Source organism: Chiloscyllium plagiosum, unplaced genomic scaffold (genome assembly GCF_037043375.1).
Source record: "Chiloscyllium plagiosum isolate Xiang-an unplaced genomic scaffold, Cpla_swu_hap1 HiC_scaffold_19, whole genome shotgun sequence".
NCBI lineage: Eukaryota > Metazoa > Chordata > Chondrichthyes > Orectolobiformes > Hemiscylliidae > Chiloscyllium > Chiloscyllium plagiosum.
In genome coordinates, this window is record NW_028270157.1 from 72031995 (window position 1) to 72054895 (window position 22901).

The window sequence follows — 22901 nt, forward strand, 5'->3', positions numbered from 1 at the left end:
TGTGCATCAATAACTTTGTTGAGATGCCGGTGTTGGACTGGGGTAGATGAGGTTGGGGGTCACAGGTCACCAGGTTGCAGTCGCAGGGCTTGTTTGGAGTTGCAGGCTTTTGGAGCACTGCTCCTTCATTAGGTGAAGTGGTTGGGGAGCGGCTCTCTAAAGGCTTGTGATTTTGAGTGGACCTGTTGGACTGTGGACCGGTGTCATGTAACTTCTGACTCAGAGTCATAGAGATGTACAGCATGGAAACAGACCCTTCGGTCCAACTCGTCCATGCCGACCAGATATCCAAACCCAATCTAGTCCCACCTGCCAGCACTTGGTCCATATCCCTCCAAACCTTCCTATTCATATACCCATCCAGATGCCTTTTAAATGTTGCAGCATAAAACAGCTAGGTAAGAATCCTACTCATTGACTACAGTTCAGTCTTCAACAGTATTATCTCCTCCCTTCAAACCCTTTCTAATCATATGACTATTCCAGATACCTTTTAAATATTGCAATTGTACTAGTCTCCACCACTTCCTCTAGCAGCTCATTCCATACACGTACCACCCTCCGAGTGAAAAAGTGGCCCCTTAGTTTTCTTTTATATCTTTCTCCTCTCACCCTAAACCTATACCCTCTAATTCTGGTCTCCTTCCTATCGGAACGATGTGAAACTTGAAAGGGTTCAGAAAGGATTTACAAGGACGTTGCCTGGGTTAGAGGATTTGAGCTATAGGGAGAGATTGAATAGGCCAAGGCTGTGTTCCCTGGAGCGTCGGAGGCTGACGGGTGACCTTATAGATGTTTATAAAATAATGCCGAGCTAGGATAAATAGACAAAGTCTTTTCCCTGCTGTGGGGGAGTTCAGAACCAGAAGGCATAGATTTAGGGTGGGAGGAGAGATATAAAAGAGACCTAACTTTTTCATGGAGGGTGGTACATGTCTGGAATGAACTGCCAAAGGAAGTGGTGGAGGCTAGTACAATTGCAACATTTAAAAGGCAACTGGATGGGTATATGAATAAGAAGGGTTTGGAGAGATATGAGCCGGGTGCTGGCAGGTGGGACTAGATTGCATTGGAATATCTGGTCGGCTTGGACAAGTTGGACCAAAGGGTCTATTTCCGTGCTGTACATCTCTGAGTCTATGTGCTTCCTTCTTTTTCTTAACCAAACCCTCAATTTCTTACATTCCCTACACCTACCAGCCTTTCCTACACCTACCATCCTTTCCTTTCACCCTAACAGGAATATACTGTCTCTGGACTCTCATTATCTCATTTCTGAAGGCTTCTCATTTTCCAGCCGTCCCTTTACCAGCGAACATCTGTCCCCAATCAGCTTTTGAAAGTTCCTGCCTAATACCATCAAAATTAGCCTTCCTCCAATTTAGAAATTCAATGTTTACATCAGAATTATGGTTGCTGCCCTGAAAGTGCTCCCCTTACTGACACCTCAGTCATCTGCCCTGCCTTATTTCCCAAGAGTAGGTCAAGTTTTGCACTTCTCTAAAAGGTATATCCACATACTGAATCAGAAATGTTCTTGTACACACTTACAATTCCTGTCCATCTAAAACCCAAAGACAATGGCAGCCCCAGTTTATATTTGGAAAGTTAAAATCCCCTACCATAACCATCCTATCATTCTTGCAAATAACAGATCTCCTTACAAATGTGTTTTTCAATTTCTCACTATTACGGAGTCTGTAATACAATCCCAATAAGGTAATCACCCCTTTCTTACTTCTCAGTTCCACCTAAATAATCTCCCTGGCTGTATTTCTGGGAATATCCTCCCTCAGTACAGTTGTAATGCTATCCCATATCAAAAACACCACTTCCCCTCCTCTCTTGCCTCCCTTTCTATCCTTCCTGTTGCATTTGTATCCTGAAACATTAAGTTGCCAGCCCTGTCCAACCCTAAGCCACGTTTCTGCAATTGCTATGATATCCCAGTCCAATGTTCCTAACCATGCCATGAGTTCATCTGCCTTCCATTAGGCCTCTTGCATTGAAATACATGCAGTTTAATTTATCAGGCCTACCTTATTCTCTGCTTTGTCCCTGCCTGCCCTGACTTTTTGACACTTCTTTTCACAACTGTACCAGTCTCAGACTGATCTCTTTCCTCACTCTCTCGCTGGGGTCCCACCTCCCATCTTACTGGTTTAAATCCTCCTAAGCAACTCTAGCAAATCTCCCTGCAAGTATATTAGCTGCCTTTCGATTCAGGTACAAGCAGTCCTTGTACAGGTCACTTCTCACATCTACCCTGGCAGAGATTCCAATGATCCAAAAATGTAAATCCTTCTCCCATTCACCAGCTCCTCAGCCATGCATTCATCTACTCTATCCTCCTATGCTTACCCTCAGAGCACTGGGTTCAATCCAGATATTGCTACTCTCGAGGACCTCCTTTTTAAATTCCTGCCTAACTCTCTGTACTCATCATTCAGAAACTCATCCTTTTCCCTTCCTATGTAGTTGGTTGAGGTTTATAAAGTCACAAGGGGCATCAATTGTCTATTCATCCTAAGTCTTTCCCTTAGGATGCAGAGTCCAGTACTAGAGTGCTTAGGTTTAGGTTGAGAGGGGAAAGATATCAAAGTGACCCCATAGGGGCAATGTTTTCGCACAGAGGGTGTTGAATGTATGGAATGAACTGCCAGAGGAAGTGGTAGAGACTGGTACAATTGCAACATTTAAAAGGCATCTGGATGAGTATATGACCTGGTGAGGCTTTTTTCTCATTTGTTTTAATAGCATTAAGAATTAAAAATTATAGCCAATACTTCAAACTTCAGATAGTCAGAAAAGAAACTAAGGTGTGATACAAAGTTTGATATACAGCATATTACATTAAGGCTGACAAGAGGCCAACAATACAATTTCACCTGAATTTTGCAAGAAACTATACAGGCCAGGCAGCAGAAATAATACATTCAGGCTGATGTTATTATTCACACTCCAAAATTGGATTCAACATCTCTCTACAGATGTTGCCAAACCTGCAGATTTGTCACTGTCTGTATTCCAGATATCCAGCATCCGATTTTTTTAAAAACCTGAATCTTTGTTCTTTTGGTTGTCAGTTTTTTTTATTAGCTCCTAAAAGTCTTAGGTTAACAACGATAAACATGATTTGTGCTCCAAATTAAAAGTGAAGTGAATTTTTCATACTTATTAACCAGCAGGAGCTTCACCTTCAAATTTTTCATTTAGAAAGTTGTAGGCAGTGTAACTTCATCTCCCAGATTTGCACAGCAAGATGAAGCATCTTACTACAATTGGAAAATTACCATCCAAAATGTTTATTTGCATCAGGGACATAATACAAACAGTCAAGCAGCTTCTAAAATATCAAATACATTACAGAAGTGACAGTTTACAATTGTTCACTGTGTACATAATTGGAAAACAAGATCACTAAAAACCTACAATACACCATTACATCGTTTTTAAAAGCAGATAGTTTGTTGTTTTAAGATGCATTAGATGAATTCTGCTGTTCAAGCTGAACCAGAGAAGCACAAATCTTCAAAAACATGACTGAAATGTCCCACAAGGGTGTGTTTAATGTTTGAATGGGTAGTCCTTGTGCCCAACACACCTAAATAAACAAAAAACACAGATGATAGTTTCAATAATTCAAGAGGAATATTTTAATTCCCTCATACCAAGGAAAATTTACACACATTGCATGAATATTACATTTGAACTTCATCCCAAAAGATGAGCTTTTACACCAGAAGTTCCTGTCTGCCAACCATCCAAAGTACACATCATTTCAGACTGATGTGAATACAGCAAGTACCATATTTCCTTACCCAATCATAATGAAGAATCTTTAAGGACCAGCACTGATGGCAGTTAGGACACTGCATTCTAGGTTTCTGTAACTAATGTGTGTCATTGAAGATAGGAAGCTATTTGAAACTATTCTGCAATTCAATAGGATTATAGCTGATCATTCCATTTAGTACCCTGTTCCCACTTTCGCCCCATATGTTTTGGTTCCATTAGCCTCAACAACTATATCAAACTCTTTCTTGAAAGCATTCCATGTTTTGACCTCAACCACTTCCTGCAGCAAAGAATTCCAGGTGCTCACCATTCTCTGGGTGAAGAAATTTCCTACCTGGCCCTAAATTACCTACCTTGTGTTCTTAGAAAAAGTAGTGAAATAAAAGGCAGAAATTTTTTTTAAAAATTTCATTCCTTTAAATTTCCAAAGAATTAACAGTCTGAAGGGATTATATTCCACATTTGTACCTGATTTTTTTTGAATGAGAGAGATTGCTTGGTAATGACCAAATCTCATACTGTTGAAAGAATACTTATCAGAATTGACATGTTTAATATTTACTAAATCAGCATTTTCTCCAACCATGAGAATATCCTGAGTCACACTGTGGAGCAGACAATATTAGAGAGCAGAATCCATTCTCCTGACTGTGCCAGCCTTACTTCAAAAAATTCCTTTTCATTCCAGAGTAGCTTCTTGCACAATGGTGCTATGGTCAACTTGCCCATTCACTATTCTTCCTAAAGAATTCAGTTAACTCTTCCCTGATGCCCTAAAGGGTCTATTTGCTCAGTTGGAGTCTAAGCAGCTCTCATTGTTAAGTCAAGCTATGGTCAAATACAATCATAAAGGCACCACAGAAACATCTACATGCTGCAGCTATGGCACATCATCTTCCTGCTATGCCTAAGTCACTTGAACTAATTAGTTGTAAGTCAGCTTCTCAGTTCAAATACTGGTGATCTAAAAATAAAGCAGCATTATCCCTTCTGCAATTGTTACTATTTACAAAACAGTCTACAAAATGTTGCACAAAGATTTGTATCAAAAGTAAATGCTGCTATCAACTCACCAATGCATTGGGCAGTATCTCCAATTCTTGTTAAAGGAGAGGATAGTCTCCATTTCCTCACCAGTCAACTCAAAATCAAGAACCTATATAAAGCACAAACCTGTTTTTATAAATGGGACAAAAACTACAAAAATGTGGTGTAATACCACATACTACCGCTACCTAAGAACAAGCATAAAGAATCTTTTAATTGGGAGCCCATTTAAAATAAATATTCAGACATACCAGTAAGCTAGTGAGTAATCATGGCACCTTGGTCTTCACAGGGATCCCAAGATGGCCAGTTTTCTAAGTTTTTTTAAACATCCCACATTTCTCTCATCTTCAACTGAATGAAGTCTGGTACAGAATGAAGAAATTCCAAGTAGGTGCTGGTCCAACACATTTCAGTCCCCTGTACCCACTATGCCTTGGAATTTATTTCCCCTCACTTACCTGAAAATTTTCCTGAATGCGACTTTTAGTAACAGATTTTGGAATTACAACCAGACCTCTCTGAATCTGGAAACGAATCAAGACCTGAAAGAAAAAAGAAAATGAAAACTAGATCAAACACACTTCAAACTACAAAGTGAAGGACAATTACATTCACTCTTAGGAGGCTTACATTACAGTCAGTCTGCCAGGAAGCATCTCAATTGGGATGAAGCATCTACCTACCTGTGGAAGTGGCAAAATAAGATGGTTTGGTGTAGTAAATAGCAGCTTGCAATTCTCTCTTCTACAGAGGGGGCCTTAAATGCTTTTTGCAGAGAGCCCTAGAACTTAAGAGTCACAGATGTACAGCATGGAAACAGACCCTTTGGACTAACCTTATCCATACAGACCAGATAACCCAACCCAATCTAGTCCCAACTGCCAGCTCATATCCCTCAAAACCCTTCCTATCCATTTACCCATCTAGATGCCTTTTAAATGTTCTAATTGTACTAGCCTCCACCACTTTCTCTGGCAGCTCGTTCCATAAATGTACCACCCTCCGTGAAAAAAGTTGCCCCATAAATCTCATATCTTTTCCCTCTCACCCTAAACTTATGCTGTCTAATTCTGGTCTCCCCCACCCCAGGGAAGAGACTTTGTCTATTTATCCTATCCATGCCAGACATGATTTTACAAGCCTCTATAAGATCACCCCCTCAGCCTCTGACGTTCCAGGGAAAAAACAGCCCTAGCCTATTCAACTTCCCCAACCCTGGCAACATCCTTCTTTTAACCCATCTCCTACCTCCCAGGACAGAAATCCATCAAACAATTGTGTACTATAGATAAAACAAAGTAACACCATACATACTAACATTCCATTAGTATAAGAACTGTATTTTGGGATACTATTGCTGCCTCAACTGGTGCTGTGCTCCTGAATAAGAGACTATTTTGGCCACTCACTGCTTCCGGTCATTTAGACAATTCCAGATGCCTTTTAAAATGTTGCAACTGTACTAGCCTCCACTACTTCCTCTAGCATGTCATTCCATACATGCACCACACTGCCATGAAAAGGTTGTCCCAGCAACATCCAGCACCACACATTTATCTAAATTAAACTCCATCTGCGACTCCTCAGCCCACTGGTCCATCTGATCTAGATCCCATTGCATTCAAAGGTAACCTTCTTTGCTGTAATTATGCCTCCAATTTTGGTGACATCTGCAAACTTACTAACCATACCTCCTATATTCCCATGCAAATCATTACATAAACGTCTTCCATTTAAGTTTGAATGCTTCAATCCAACAGGGAACCAGTGGTCAAAACCAGCAAAATGAAAAGAAACAATGGACGTAATGTTCCCTCTATTACATAAGAGATGGGTATGCTAATTGGACAGCTCGCTTTGCAATGTAAAGTGACACCAACAACATAGGCCGATTGGCTGGTTCCCTGTTGGATCCCAGATATAGACCAGGCACACATCCACTTCGCATTTGAAGCATCCACTCACACTGATGCCTTCAAAACTCTAAAATTAAGTTTTAACATGCTGTCACATCAGAATTAAATTATTATTACATCAAGAGGGCTGAATGTAATGTCAGGATCTTTAAATATAGCATAGCAAGTAGATTCAATTTTTATAAAAATACAAGAGATAGAAATTACATTAAATAATGCATGCCCTTAGAAGAACCTTAATTCGAGTTGATCTAAATCCCCAAACCGATTCTAACATTCCCCCATATATGGGAGGATTGGAGTTTAAAACGTTGACATTTTAGGCTTCATGGTAGCTGGAATGTGTAAATGAAGGCAAATATATTTGAAGTATTAAAACTTGCACAGCTGAAAGATTATGATTAACAGCAAAAATTAAATATCTGGAGTGAAGTTATTGCAGTCATAACATAATTAAAAAGGAGCACACTAACTAGTCATTCAAGTCTGTTCTGCCAGACACAGATCACAGCTCATCAATTTGTCCTTTCCTTTATCATTATAATCACAAATTCCTCAAGGAGCTAGAAATCCGCAAGCTTGTCTTGAATATATTCATTAACTGACAACTCAAGAGTTCTTTGGGGTAGAGAATTTTGAAGAATCACAATACTTAGAATGAAGAAATTTCTCCTCATCTTTGTTCTAAATAGACAAACCTTACCGAGAATGTGAATCCTAGACAGGGCTGCCAGAGGAAATATCCCCACCCAGTATCTACCGTGGAGTTTCACGTGGTTTGAAAGTTTCATTCTTCTAAGGTCAATGATTTTAAGTTATTCAAACTTCAGGGGTCATTCCCTCACCCCAATCCCTTTGGTTATTGCCAGGAACCAACCCATTGTAAATTGAATGTTGATTACAAATACTTGAAACATTATTCATTAAAAAACTATGAGACAAATAAACAACATTTTAGCATTATGTAAATTATTAAGAGCAATTACAATCATTGCTACTGCACCTATACCAGAGTACAATGAATGCTCACATACTTGTGCTGCTGTTTTACCATGACTTCGAGCTATATTTTGGAGTGTAGGTTCCTCGAGAAGCGTAGGGTCGTCATTTTTTGCCCTGTTGAGAAATTAAAAGGAAATTAATGTATTCAAGTTTGCACATTTCCAAGCAGTGAAGTCTTCGCAATTGATTCACAATTGAATATTCATGTTAGCAAGTTCTTTTGGCTGACAATCAGCAAATGCAACCTTCATTAATGCTGTCCCAAAAAATATCATTTGAAACTAGGTGAATCATTCTTACAAAAAGAGCACTCAGATAAAACAGACTGAATAGCCTCTTCCTCTACTGTTGCAATTCTATGATTTGCATTTGCAGTGATCATTGATTAGAATACACCATAAGTAGAGAGTGGGCACAACTTTGACTCAAAAGTTCTGCTTTTGATTAAAGTTGGACAGTCCTATAGCTCTAACATCACAGAAGGGCACGGAGGTTCCTTTTGAAATATTTTTTAGAAAACAGATTCGGATATTGATAAGACAAATTTCCAGGAGTTAAAGAGAAACTGCATCCAAAGTTACAGAATAGGTGATTATCAGCTATCTTTAACAATTCACTTTCACAAACATAAATCACAAGAGAATTCAAAAAGGTCAAGCAGATTTGGGACCAAAACAAGAAAGACATACCCAAAGCAAAAGTCATGACCTGTGCGCTAAAGGAGTAGTCTGCAAAAAAAAAAAAATTGAACTAAACAGCTACCAAATTAAGTGTTTGCGTAACAAAATGTCACTATGCTCAAGGACATAGGTGACTTTGTTGACCGAAGGAATTTGGAAATTCCACTCTGCAGGAAGCTATTAATAAAGTACACAACCAAAGCTCTCCTTTCACAACCACCTTTCTTGACACACACAGGATTAGAACTAAAAAGTACATAGAAGTCCCTATATAAATTATTAAATATCTACAATACAGACGAGCAGCTTTTCCTCAACTACATTTTATGGGGATTAATAAGCTTATATCTCAGATACCATGGTCTATCTGGAGATCCCAATGGGCTATAGGCAGTCACAACAATGCCATTTGAATGGCAATAGGAGATCAGATCTTCTTGAGTCAGGTAAGGGTGACATTCAATCTATTAAAGCAACAAAACAAGAAAAAGCATCAGATGTAGTTTTGCAGAGAGATACATTGCCAGCTACTGAGTGTTCTCGAAAGCTATAGTAAAAATTAAAAGCTGGAAGCCAATGATTTAATCTTCCCATTACCTGGTTGACTGCTGGCTTATGTCTCAGATTTGGTTTATTCAGGATCCGGCCAATCTGCTCCTCATTAAAGTTGGACAGTCCTATAGCTTTAACCATTCCGTTATCAACTAAAGCTTCCATACCCTGTGAAGAAAAAAAACTGTTGTTCTTAAAAAAGTGATAATAATGCCTGACTAACAAAGGAATCTCTAGGGTAGTTACAGTTGACAAAGCTAATGGATCAGCTTTCTTTTTGGGATGGGTTGTTTGGGGTTATCTTTTAAAAGAATAAAAGTATCGCTAGACATTTTATTTCAAACTCCAAATACCTTTCAATCTTGAATAGCTGAATTTTGATCCAATGTCTGAATTGAGCTGAACACTTACCTCCCAGGTGTCAAGAAAGTCAGTGTCACTTGGTATTATCAAGTTATTCTCATCCAGAGGAAGATTCTCACCACCAGCCTTAAAAGAGATGTTTAAATATTATTTAATACTACATTACAAGAGAATAGAAATTCTAGTGCAAGAAAAAGGTTGTTAAGTAAGATCTGACAAAAGTTGGTGAATAGAAGAGAAGAAGATTTATTTATTTAAAAACTTATCAATTTTTGCATATATCACAAATCAGTCTACACATCTCATTTCATGCATTTTTCAAATCAAAGATTCACAGCTTCAGTAACTTTAACCAGATGTATAGCACACTCTAGATTTCTGGGGCACAGGTTTCCTCACACTCCTCTTGAACTCCCTCACAATAACATACTGTTTTGTGGTTCACCACTGCTATCCATAAAATTCACTCCCTCAGCCTTCCTTTGGCTTCAACTATTAGTTATGATTGGAGTTGTGATACTACTGGACAAGTCAGATCCCACAATGAAATCTGGCCTGAAATCATTGTTATCATTTCAGTTAACATGGTGGTCATTCACTGAAACAAAAACAGTCACAAGCCGACAGATTTTCTTGAGAACAGAAGTTCATTATACAAAAAAGGAAAAATTAGGAAGCGATGATACCTAGAAATGCAGCACTAACAGGAAAAAAAACTCTTGATACACCTAGCAAATAAACTTTAATTTATTCCCCAAGACCATTTTAAGAAATTCAAGGCCAGAGAAATTACCCCTCCACATCAAATCTTGAAGTTTGACATAACTGACTCTCTGGCCATCACAATGTCAGAGACCACGGGAAAGGAGAAGCGTGATTCTGTCAGCTGGTTCATTAATGCTCTGAGCAGAACGCCTCAATTGCCAGATCGTACCAAAAACAGACTCTGGTCAACAGAATAAGACTCTGGTCAACATATTTAAGTGTACAGATATGGTTATTGCATCACAGACATTCATGGGGTTCAGTGTATTTCTGAATGAAAAGTTCAGGAGGCTCAGGGTCAAGCAGTTGGACTACACACAGCAGGCTTATACTCAAGGGTCACAAGGTATGCTAAGCTCAGAGATATAGTTCAATATGTCTCTCTCTAATGCTGCAACATTCATATCCTGTCCTTTGAGCCCTCCCAATCAAACCCACAGGCTTTATACCACCAAGGTCCCCACTCAACCAGACTATACAAGTGCACACCACCAACACTTACTCCAACTTTCATGGTTGGCTATGTTCAACATTGTACCATGACAGTGGAGAAACACAAATCGGAAATGTGAATATTAATGGAGGTGAAATTAACAGCTAATGAAGTGGTTAGAAGAGTAACCCCTATTAGCAGGCATCTCACTGCTCCTATAAGAGAAAATCTTGTCTCAACATTTAAAACGTTGATCAAAAATGAATCAATGAATTGCTCACCACAGCCCATGTTGGTCAGGACCCTATAGGCTTCCATGCCATCTTACTATATTCTTCAGCTTTGATTCCCAAAAGGCTTTCCAAGAGGTGCTGCACTGAAGGCTGCTAAATAAAGGCTTATGGTGTTACAGGCAAGATCCTGGCAAGGCTAGAGGATTGGCTGACTGAAAGGATGACAACCAGTGACTAGAACTCCATAGGGGTCAGTGTTGAGACCACAACTATTCACGTTCTTCAATAATGCTCTGGATAAAAGAACTGAGGGCACTGTTGATAAATTTGCAGATAATGCAAACAGTGTGGATGCTACCGAAAGGCTGCCACTACAGGAGTGGCAGATGGAAATCAAAGTGGAAACACTGATAGTCTAACCTCCATAGTGCCTATCTTCTAAACAGGGAAAAGCTTCAGAAATCTGAAGTACAAAGGCACTTAAGGAGTCCTCTTCAGGATTCTAAGGTAAACATGCATGTTCAACTGGCAGTTAAGGCGGCAAATGCAATTTCAGGGACACATTTCAAGAGCGCAAGAATACAATAGCAGGGGTATACTAGTGTGGCTGTGTAAAGCTTTGGTTAGTCCATATTTGGAATATTGTAAGCGGTTTATAGGTCCTGTATCAAAGAAAGGACAGGCTGGCAATTCAGCGTGACCAGAGGAGGTTCACAAGAATGATTCCGGGATGAAGGGCTTGTCATAAGCAGTTGAAGACTCGGTCTGTACTCAATGAAGTTTAGAAGGATGAGTGGTGGTGGTATTGGTGGGTGGAGAGTCTCATTGAAACACAAACTGAGAGGCCTGGATATAGTGGACATGGGGAAGATGTTCCCACTAATGAGAGAGACTAGGACCTGAGGGCACAGCCTCATCGTGACGGGACAACTCTTTAGAACTGAAATGAGGAAGAATTTCTTCACTAGAGATAGGTTACATTTATGGATCTCATTTGATGTAGGTGGTGGTGAAGGCCAAGTTATGAGTGTATTTAAGACATAGATTGATAGATTTTAGATCAGTAAGGGAATGAAAAGTTATGGGGAGAAGGCAGGAAAATGGGGTTGAGGAACATATCAACCATGATCGAATTGTGGCACAGACTGGTAGGCTAAATAGCCTAAATCTGCTCCTTTATCTCATGATCTGAGAGATCAACTTTAGATATTTCTCCCTTGTCCCTAGTTAGTTTAAAATTCTCCCATATCCCAGTTATACATTGTAGACAAGTTGTTGGAGGGAATCCTGAGGGACATGATTTACTTGCATTGGAAAGGCAAAAACTGATTAGGGAGAGTCAACATGGCTTTGTGCATGGGAAATCAGATCGAACTAGTTTTTTGAAGTGGATCAATGAAGGCAGAGTGGTGGACATGGTCAACATGGATTTCAGCAAGACATTTGACGAGGCTCTTCATGGTAGACTGGTTAGCAAGGTTAGATCACATGGAATATAGGGAGACCTAACCATTTGGAGAGAGAATTGGCTCAAAAGGTAGAAATCAGAGGCTTGTTTTTCAGACTGTAGACCTGTGACCAGCAGTGTGCCACAAGGATCGGGGCTGGGTCCGCTGTTCTTCATTTATAAAAGTGATTTGGATGTGAACATAGCAGGAATGGTTAGGTGGTTTGTAGACAACACCAAAACTGAAGATGCAGTGGTCAACAAAGGAGTACAATGGAACACCTTGATCAGATGGGCCAATGGGCCAAAAAGTGGCAGATGGAGTTTAATTTAGGTAAATGTGACAGGCTGCATTTTGGAAAGGCCAGCCACAGCAAGACATACACACTTAATGTTAAGGTTCTGGGCAGTGTTGCTGAACAAACAGACCTTGGAGTGCAAGTTCATAGTTCCTTGAAAGTGGAGTCATAGGTAGATTGAATGGTGAAGGCAGCATTTAAAATGCTTGCATTTATTGGTCAGTTCATCAGGTATAAGGGTTAGGAGGTCATGTGGCTGTACAGGACATTGGTTAGGCCACTTTTGGATTACTGTATGCAATTCTTATCTCCCTGCTATAAGGAGGATGTGGTGAAACTTGCAAGGGTTCAGAAACGAGGATTTTCCAGTGCTGGAGGGTTTTAGGGAGAAGCTGAATAGACTGGTGCTGTTTTCTCTAGAGCATCAGAGGCAGAGGGTTAACCTTAGAGGTTTATAAAATCATGATATGGCGAACAGCCAAGGGTTTTTCCCTGCGATGGGCGGAGTCCAAAACGAAAGGACATAGGTTAAAGGTGAGATGGAAGAGATTTAAAAGGTACCTTGGGGCCACTTTTTTCACGAAAAGGTGATGTATGAATAGAATGAGCTGCCAGAGAAAGTGCAGGAGTTTGGTACAATTACAACATTTAAAAGACATCTGGATGGATACATGAATAGGAAGGGTTTAGAGGTATATGGACCAAATGCTGGCAAATGGGACTAGATTAATGTAGGATATCTGGTCAGCATAGATGAATTGAACCAAAACGGTCTGTTTCTATGCTGTACAGCTCTATGATTATTAGAAGAACACTGATTTGAGCATGGTTTAGGTGCAGACCCACCCAACACTCAGCCCTTTCTTACCCAAGTATTAGTTCCTGTGTCATACAAACTGGAATGCATGCATCAGTAAACTCAATTGACTTCAAATTTATTGGGAAATTGCAGAGGCTCACTTGTCCCTGGTTCCCCTTACCCACCTCATTCACAATAACACTGCCCTGAACTTTACTAATATTCATTCTAAAGTGGCAATAACGGCCTCCTGATATCAAGTGTCCAAGTAACTTTGCCTTCCCTGATTCAGCGTGGGTAGTTCACCCTCCTGCTCAAATTCTGAGCTGAAATTGCTTGCCTTCAAAGACTTAGTTCAGATGGTTTTCCCCTGGATGAAAACAGTATCAAGGACATAGAACATGGGGCTGCTGTCCTTAATTGCAATATAGAATCATTGATATGTACAGCATAGAAATAGACCCTTAGGTCCAACTTGTCCATGCTGACCAGATATCCCAATCCAATCTAGTCCCATTTGCCAGCCTTGGCCCATATCCCTCTACACCCTTCCCATTCATATACCCATCCAGATGCATTTTAAATGCTGTAAGTGTACCAGCCTCCACCACTTCTTTTGGCAGTTCATTCATACACACCCACACCACCTTCTGCGTAAATAAGCTGCCCCTTAGGTCTCTTTTACATCTTTCCTCTCTCAACCTAAACCTATGTCTCTAGTTCTGGACTCCCCAACCCAGGGAAGAGATTTTATATTGCATGCAATTCTGGTCTCCTTCCTATCAGAAGGATGTTGTGAAACTTGAAAGGGTTCAGGAAAGATTTACAAGGACATTGCTGAGGCTGGGGGATTTGAGTTATAGGGAGAGGTTGAGTAACCTAGGGCTGTTTTTTCCATGGAGCGTCAGAGGCTGGGAAGTGACCAGATTGAGGTTTATGAGGGGCATGGATAGGATAAATAGACAAAGTCTTTTCCCTGGAGTGGGAGAGTCCAGAACTAGAGGGCATAGGTTTAGGGTGAGAGGGGAAAGATATAAAAGAGACCCAAGAGGCAACTTTATCACGCAGAGGATGGTATGGGTATGGAATGAACTACCAGAGGAAGTGGTGAAGGCTAGTACAATTGCAACATTTAAAAGGCATCTGGATGGTATATGAATAGGAAAGGTTTAGAGGGATATGGGCCAGGTGCTGGCAGGTGGGACTAGATTGGGTTGAGATATCTGGTCAGCATGGACGAGTGGACTGAAGGGGCTGTTTCTGTGCTGTACATCTCTGACTCTACAAGCTAAATTATATCAAAATACATACAAAAAATTAACAATTTCCCTCACTAAACTCTCACATTTGCACTCAGTTTCCTCAGTTCTGCCTGGAGAATGCATAGTCTTTGGTGCACTAGGACAGAAATCAATTGTTACAGGAGGTTACTCAGTCCATCATGTCTGCACAAACTGAGCATTTCACTCAAGGCCATTCTCTTGCCTTCTCCATAACCCTACACATTGTTTGAAAAGATACAGTCTAATCTCCTTCTGAATGCTTTGATTGAACCTGCTTCCATTCACTGCATGCGAACTTCCTTATACGATATTTGCTTCTTTTTCCAAAGATTTTAAATCTTGGCACTTATGTTTCATAAATGTGACATTTCTCTCTGTTCTGCCTATACTCATGACTTTGAACACCATTATAGCTTATCATCAAGTGCAGAACCTTTAAAACTTCGCCACCTTGCTTACTAGTTCCACTACACTTTGACTCTTTGCGGTAGTCAGTGAACTTCTGAGAGTACATTACCATCCTAAAGGCTTCCTCCAACGTGGAAGACAATGGGTTATAACCTGAAGAATTTTCCCTGTCCATTTTCAACCTGATGCTGGGACTTCCTTTGATACAGAATCAATTTTGGAGGAGCTCCTGGACAATTTCTTCCTGACTGCCATAGTGCCACAAATCTCTAGAGACAGGACACAGTCACAGAAATCAATGGTAGTGTCTGCAATAGTGTCTGAAAGATACGATACCCAAGATCAACTATCAAGCTACTGCTGGACTAATCTGTGGGAAGCTCCCAGTTGTTTACTGGAGGGATTTTGCACAATCACCAAGGCTGTGCATGTTGCTTTCATTTTCTGTGCATTTTCTAGGTGGTCTATCTAGTTTCATTCCTTGAAACTTTGTGATGGCTACATACAATGGAGTAGTTTGCTTAGACCATTTCAAAGGGCCATTAAAAATCAATCACATTGCTGTCAATCTGGAGTCACATGTAAGTCAGATGTCCTGAGTGAACCTTTATAACTATCAACAACAGTAAACATGCTCAACATTAAACTAACTCTTAATTCTATGTTTTATAAAATTTAACACAAATTTTGCCAACTGTCATTATTCCTACAGCTTTAGTCTGGATTACCAGTTCCATTATGTTATTGCTTCCCCTCTTGTTTCAATTTACCTGGGCACTTGTTCACATTTTCAGTTAACTTGGATCTGGCGTGCGTTTTGAAACTCAGACATAAGATAGGCAAAGCAAGTAACAGTTAAGACAGTCCAATTCAAATTTGCTAATTTCACCATTCATATAGAATGAGTTTTAACTTCAGTATGAATTTCATGAGGGAACAAAAAAAAAAAAACTAGAAAATCTGGCTAATTTCTAGCTAGTGGGAAAATCTATAGTTCTTATAAAAAGTCTTGCAGCCAAAAGAAAACACAGTCTGTAGATGATCCTGGAACCAAATAAGAAAGAAGCACCTACACAAGAGATAGTGAAAAAAAGTTAGACCACTGAAAATATCTAGAATGGAGGAGAATTAAAAAGTTATCATAATCAGACAGTTGCATAATTATATATGCAAGATATAAAAGCAGAAGAATTTTTTTGGTGAGAAAGTAGTAAAAAAGTGTATAACATAGTTGTTAGCAATCATATTATGAAGTTAATAGTGATTTTCCTGTTTAAATCTTTTACATGTAACATTGCCACAAGATTTTGTTTTTACCCAAGAACCATAGTTCTGCCAGTTAAAATAAGACGTTTGGCTTTCATTTTGTGTTAACACTACCCAACAGGATTAATACATGACAAGAAGATCCCTTAGTTTAAATGGGGTTGGAATTACTCCATCCACCAGCAGCCCAATGTTCTTTTAAATTAAATCAATATTATGAACAACCCAATGACCATATTTGAGCATTTAAGAATGTTATTTCAAAAGAAATAACAAGTCTGATTAAGGTAAGATGTGCAGACAAAGAAAACAAATGCATTCTGGTTAGACACTTTACCTTGAATCCCATGGGCCAGTGAATAAGATAGAGATCCAAATAGTCTAGATTCAGGTCAGTCAAGGTTTTATAACAGGCCTCCTTCACTTTATCTTTTGCATGAAAGGTGCACCAGAGCTAATGGGACAACAAAAATTATTAGCAAAATGACAAGATCGAAGCATGAAAAAAAATAAAATGCTCTTTTAACCTTCTCCCACATTTATTTCTCTGAAGTGGGGAATTTCTGTCAATACTTTGGAGAAAGTTAAAAAATGAATAGAAGTTCAGTGGTGGTAAATAAAATGTATTTATTTAGAGAAGTGAAAAGAAAATGCATTTCTCTTTTTTTTTTAAAGTCGTTTAATATAATTTTAGTGCAACTAAAAAGTCTTATATTTGTTTCCCATCTCTAACTGTTCAAGTTACTTTTTGAACAACTGCAGCTCATGGGGTGTAGGTTCACCCAGGGACATTAAAGTCACCAATGCAGAATTTTGTAAAATGCAGTCAGTGAAAGACTGACAAGGTAGTTGAATCAGGTAGGTAAAAACAAGGACTGCAGATGCTGGAAACCAGAATCTGGATTAGTGGTGCTGGAAAAGCACAGCAGTTCAGACAGCATCCAAGGAGCAATAAAATTGACGTTTCGGACAAAGGCCCTTCATCAGCTGTATTCCTGATGAAGGGCTTTTGCCCGAAACATCGATTTTACCACTCCTCGGATGCTGCCTGAACTGCTGTGCTTTTCCAGCACCACTAATCCAGAAGTTAGTTGAATCAGGATTGTGTGTGGTTTAGAGGGGAACTTGCAAGTGGTTATTACCAGATATCTGATGCCCCAGCAAAAAAAAAATATAAATCTGGAATTCAAGGTCAATTTCAAATGTTTCAAAAATATAGCTAGTTCACCAAAGTCGCTTTAGAGATGGAAAACTGTCATACTCAGTGGCCTTGCCTACGTATGACTCCAAAACTACTAGAATGTGGTTGACTGTTAACTTCAGGGATGGGCAACAAATGTTAGCCCAGCCAGCAATACCAACTACCCATAAATGAATCAAACAAAATTAACTTTACACCTGACATCCTTATTCTTTTAGTTGGTACTGGTCACAAGTTTGAAAGATGCTGTCAGAAGACTATCAGTGGCAGTTACTGCAATGCATTACTACCATCGTGCATTGTGGAGGAGAGAATTAGTGTTTATGAATAATTTTCAAAACACCCCACTTTACCTTGCTGACAATGAAGAGATCTTCACGCTTTACTACCCCTTCCTTAATCTTCTGGTGTATGCCTTCACCCACTTCCTTCTCATTCTCATAAATATATGCACCATCAATGTGACGGTATCCTGTGTCAATGGCCGCCTTCACTGCTTCAGCCACTTGACCTTTTGGAGACTGAACAAAGCATTTGTTAGAAACCAAAATCAAATTTAAAACAAAGACTCTATGGAACAGAGGTGAATAATTGAAACTAATACGTCCTATTATTTTACAACTGTCTCTCGCTCTGGCTCCCCCTCCCCCTCTCTCCCTCCCCCCCTCCCTCTCAAGAGAATGCCTATTCACACTCAGAATACTTCACTGTCTGAAATAATGGAATTTTCTCTGATATAGATTCCATCCATGACTCAAATTTTCAAATTTATCACCCTATGTAGTGAATGAAACCAGGTGAATCCAGTTGAGTATAACATCCTTGATTGGGGCTTTAATTTGGGAAAAGTGAGGACTGCAGAGGCTAGGAGATCAGAGTCGAAAAGCGTGGCAGTAGAAAAGCACAGCAGATCAGGCAGCACTCGAAGAGCAGGAGAATCGACTTTTTGGGCATAAACCCTTCAACTTTTATTAACTTGGGCCAACCAGGAAGCCGAGCTGACCAATATTAACAGTGAATTTAGAATCTCTTCAGTTCTGGGTACTGACGCTAGGCTAGGGCTGACCACAGCCCTACAATAGATAGTATAGTGAAGGTGGTGTTTGGTACTTTTCTTTATTGTTTGTATTGTGCAAATAAATAAAGCATGACGTGGTGATGGGATACCAGCCTCTGTGTAGTTATTTCACCCTGCATGTTTGTTTCTTACAATCAGATCCATCTGTTAACTTGCCCACCTCTCTTCTAGCCCAGACACCATGGTTGGCTAACATAGTGCCACTATTTAAGAAAGGTGGTAAGGACAAGCCAGGGAACGATAGACCAGTGAGCCCGATGTCAGTGGTGGGCAAGCGGTCGGAGGGAATCCTGAGGGACAGGATGCACATGTATTTAGAAAGGCAAGGACTGATTGGGGATAGTCAACATGACTTTGTGTGTGGGAGATCATGTCTCACAAACTTGATTGAGTTTTTTGAAAAAGTAACATTGAGGATTAGTGAGAGCAGAGCAGTAGACATGATCTATATGGGAGACTGGTTAGCAAGGTCAGATCTCATGGAATACAGTGAGAACTAGCCATTTGGACATAGAACTTGCTCAAAGGTAGAAAACAGAGTGGTGGGGGAGGGTTGTTTTTCAGATTGGAAGCCTGTGATCAGTGGAGTGTTACAAGGATTGATGCTGGATCCACTACTTTTTGTCATTTATATAAAATGATTTGGTTGTGAGCATAAAAAGGTATTGTTAATAAGTTTACAGATGACACCAAAATTGGAGGTGTAGTGGACAGCGAAGAAGATTACCTCAGATTACAATAGGATCTTGATCAGATGGGCCAATGGGCTGAGGAGTGGCAAATAGAGTTTAATTTAGATAAACACAAGGTGCTGCATTTTGGAAAAGCAAATATTAGCAGGACACACATACTTAATGTGTCAGGTCCTGGGAAGTGTTACTGAACAAAGACCTTGGAGTGTAGGTTCATAGCTCCTTGAAAGTAGTTGTAGCTAGATAGGATAGTGAAGGTGGCGTTTGGTATGCTTTTCTTTATTGTTCAGGGTATTGAGTACAGGAGTTGGGAGGTCATGCTGTGACTGTAGAGGACATTGGTTAGCCCACGTTTGGAACTTTGCATGCAATTCTGGTCTCCTTCCTATCAGAAAGATGTGGTGCAACTTCAAAGGGTTCAGAAAAGATTTACAAGGATATTACCAGGATTGGAGGATTTGAGCTTTAGGGAGAGGTTCAACTGGCTCAGGCTGTTTTCCCTGGAGCATCAGAGGCTGAGGGGTGACCTTAGAGGTTTAGAAAATCATGAGGGGCATGGATAGGGTAAATAGACAAGGTCTTTTGCCTGGGCTGGGGAAGTTCAGAACTAGGAGGGCATAGGTTTAGGGTGATAAGGAAAAGATATAAAAGGGACCTAAAGGGCAACTTCTTCATGCAAAGGGTGGTGTGCATGTGCGTGTGGAATGAGCTGCCAGAGGAAGTGGTGGAGGCTAGTACAATTGCAACATTTAAAAGGCATCTGGATGGGTATATGAATAGGAAGGGTTTGGAGGGATATAGGCCAAGTGCTGGCAGGTAGGACTAGATTGGGTTGGGATACCTGGTGGGCATGAACAAGTTGGACTGAAGAGTCTGTGTCTATGCTGAACATCAGTGACTCTACGACCATTGTCAGCATTTGTAACTCCATCTTTCTGCACACAACCTCTTCCTCCTACTCTTCCACCTATCCACACATTGCTTTTCGCGACATATTTTAACAATTCTTAAAAATATTCAAATAGTGTTCCATTCCTAGTGCCACATCTCTGCAAGTGGATCACTCCAACTCAGTCATCCACTCTCCAGCTTTCATTAGTCTTACTGTATTCCCATCATCCCACACAATGCCTTTTCAGCCTGACTACAAGCACCCCATTTTGAAAATACAATTCCAAATCTCTACAAATTCATCCCTCAAATGAATCATTCTAAATATACATTTTTCTTCCTCGCTCAGTGACAAAGGTTAGAAACATGCCAAGGTTCAGATTATACCTTAGGATTCATTTACCAAAGAAATACAGATATTAATTTATGAAGTTTTCAAACTGATTTCCACACTGTAAATAATCTAATCTGATCTATCTCTTGCTTACTTTAAGCCCAAGACACATTGTTTGTAGTAGTTTTGAAACAGGTTTTGGTATATCTGAAATCAGACAGCTGATAGTTAGCATGCAACTCAATGGCTATATAAACCTGCTTTCACAACATTCCGTATTGAATTGCCTGAAAATCTATCCTTGGTCTTTTCCTTAACAGATCCTTTAGAAATAATTTGTCACTTCCACTTCTCTCCCACTTCACACACCTACAGTACATGTGAATGTAAAAAAAACAAAAGTTAGATTTTCCCCTAAACAGATCCAAAATGGTGAAATTAAAGCAGAAAAAATGTTGGAACAATTCCACTATCTCCACCTGGAGAGAAACTGAATGAATATTGTAAGATGATGATCCGATAATCTTTTGCACCCATTTAAAGATTTGGCCTAACTTGCTGAAAATACCCAGCATGGTTTTGTTTTAATTTCAGGTTTTCTAGTAACTGCAGCATTTTTTAAAAACTTGTATCAGAATGACAGATATCAATGTTTAGCTACCAACAACAAATTCTGCTCACATGTTATGCAATTCCAGCCTGCCTCAGAAATAAAATCAAAACATTAGATGGATTCCTGGGATGGCAGGAGTGATGTATAACAGACAGAAACTGTTAGAAGAATGAAGGGAATATCAAAGAAATCCAGAAGAATCTCACAGGACGAGACAGGGCAAACACAAAGGATGCACCCAAAAATGATTGAGGGGGGTCACAGCTTAAGAAAGTAGGGCTACTACTGCAATGTAGTAACCCTACATTCCCCCCACAACCCCAATCCAGCACCCACCCTCCCTGCCCTTTCCCCCAACCCCCCTTCACAGCACCCACCCTCCCTGCCCTTTCCCCCACCCCCTTCACAGCACCCACCACCCCCAGCCCTTCTCCCCCACCCCCCTTCACAGCACCCACCACCCCCAGCCCTTCTCCCCCACCCCCCTTCACAGCACCCACCACCCCCAGCCCTTCTCCCCCACCCCCCTTCACAGCACTTCCCCCAACCCCCCTTCACAGCACCCACCCCCCCCAACCACCCCCCCCTTCACAGCACACCCCTCCCCAGCCTTCTCCCCCCCCCCTTCACAGCACCCACCCCTCTTCACAGCACCCGCCCTCCCCAACCACCCCCCCCTTCACAGCACCCACCCTCCCCGGCCTTCTCTCTCCCCACCCTTTCCCCCACCCCCCCTCCTCCCCGCCCTTTCCCCATCAACCCCAACCCCCCCACTTTCCAACCCCACCCCCCCACTTTCCAACCCCAACCCCCACCCCCCCACTTTCCAACCCCAACCCCCACCCCCCCACTTTCCAACCCCAACCCCCACCCCCCCACTTTCCAACCCCAACCCCCCCACTTTCCAACCCTCTCCCCCCCACTTTCCAACCCTCTCCCCCCCACTTTCCAACCCTCTCCCCCCCACTTTCCAACCCCCTCCCTCCAAACCCTCTGCCTGTTCCCCCGTCTCCTGCCACACTCCAGTGTTATTGTGCCACACTGCACTGGCGAAGATGCTCCTCTGCTCGGGACTGAGCTGCCTTCGTGTGAACGGGAGCCGGGCTTCTTATCCCTCACCTTCCATGTGCCCAGACCGATCTCGGGCATAGCCGCTCCTGTGTTTAGGACGATCACCATCGCGTCGTAGAAGCTGCTAGAAACGGCCAGCACCTGCTCCGCGCCGCGCGCTCCGGCGGTTGCTCTTTTCAGTGCCCTCCGAGGCTCGAGCCGCCCCCTGGGCGGGGACTGCATCCCGACCTGACGCCTTGATTGGCCAGCAGACGGTGTCAATCAACACTCCCAGGCGAACCCTTCCCCGCTGCAGCCACCGCCGGCCGTCCCCTCATTCTCGGGTGTTGAGGGGGGAGGGGGGGGTCTTCGCAAAGAACCGAGTGAACTGCTCAAAAATCAGAGACGAGAGCAATAGAGTGGCTGGGGAGTCTCAGCGGGTCTGGCAGCATCAGGGGTGACCCTTCTTCAGCACGGCGGCGGCGGCGGCGGCGGCGGCGGCGGCGGCGGGGGGGCGGGGGTCTTCACTAGTTCACGAGGGGGGGCGGACTAATTCTCCGCAGTGTGAGAGCTGTGGAGGAGGGGGTTCCCGTGTGTTTGTGGGGAACCTCGCCGTCTTTGACCGGCGAGCGCTGGCTTCTTTCTCAACTTCTGGAGACTTCGCAGAACAGAATCCCGGAAACATGGCCCATCGATTCTACGCCGTCCCACTCAGACCCTGTAACCTCGCCTGTGCAAACTGCATATT

The 22901-nt window shown here is 41.5% G+C and overlaps 1 protein-coding gene across 1 annotated transcript; it reads right to left on the reverse strand.

Moving 5' to 3' along the window:
* Positions 1-3289: 3289 nt before the first annotated feature.
* Positions 3290-22370, reverse strand: LOC122559457 (aldo-keto reductase family 1 member B1-like). Its single transcript, XM_043708912.2, has 10 exons — positions 22223-22370; positions 17849-18016; positions 16632-16748; positions 9410-9487; positions 9044-9166; positions 8804-8910; positions 7799-7880; positions 5307-5390; positions 4872-4954; positions 3290-3604 (listed from the first exon to the last, which is right to left on the reverse strand). Exons 1-10 carry the CDS (start codon positions 22280-22282, stop codon positions 3568-3570), a joined length of 939 nt encoding a protein of 312 aa, XP_043564847.1. The 5' UTR covers positions 22283-22370; the 3' UTR covers positions 3290-3567.
* Positions 22371-22901: the final 531 nt, after the last annotated feature.

What these genes read in the sequence shown, in the direction of transcription:
- LOC122559457 (XM_043708912.2), bottom strand. Translation starts at nt 22,282, where the DNA reads ATGGTGATCGTCCTAAACACAGGAGCGGCTATGCCCGAGATCGGTCTG. An exon ending in GCATTCAGGAAAATTTTCAG is followed by an intron (nt 4,955 to 5,306) that starts GTAAGTGAGGGG and finishes TGCTTTATATAG; the next exon opens with GTTCTTGATTTTGAGTTGAC. An exon ending in AGATACTGCCCAATGCATTG is followed by an intron (nt 3,605 to 4,871) that starts GTGAGTTGATAG and finishes TTGTTTATTTAG; the next exon opens with GTGTGTTGGGCACAAGGACT.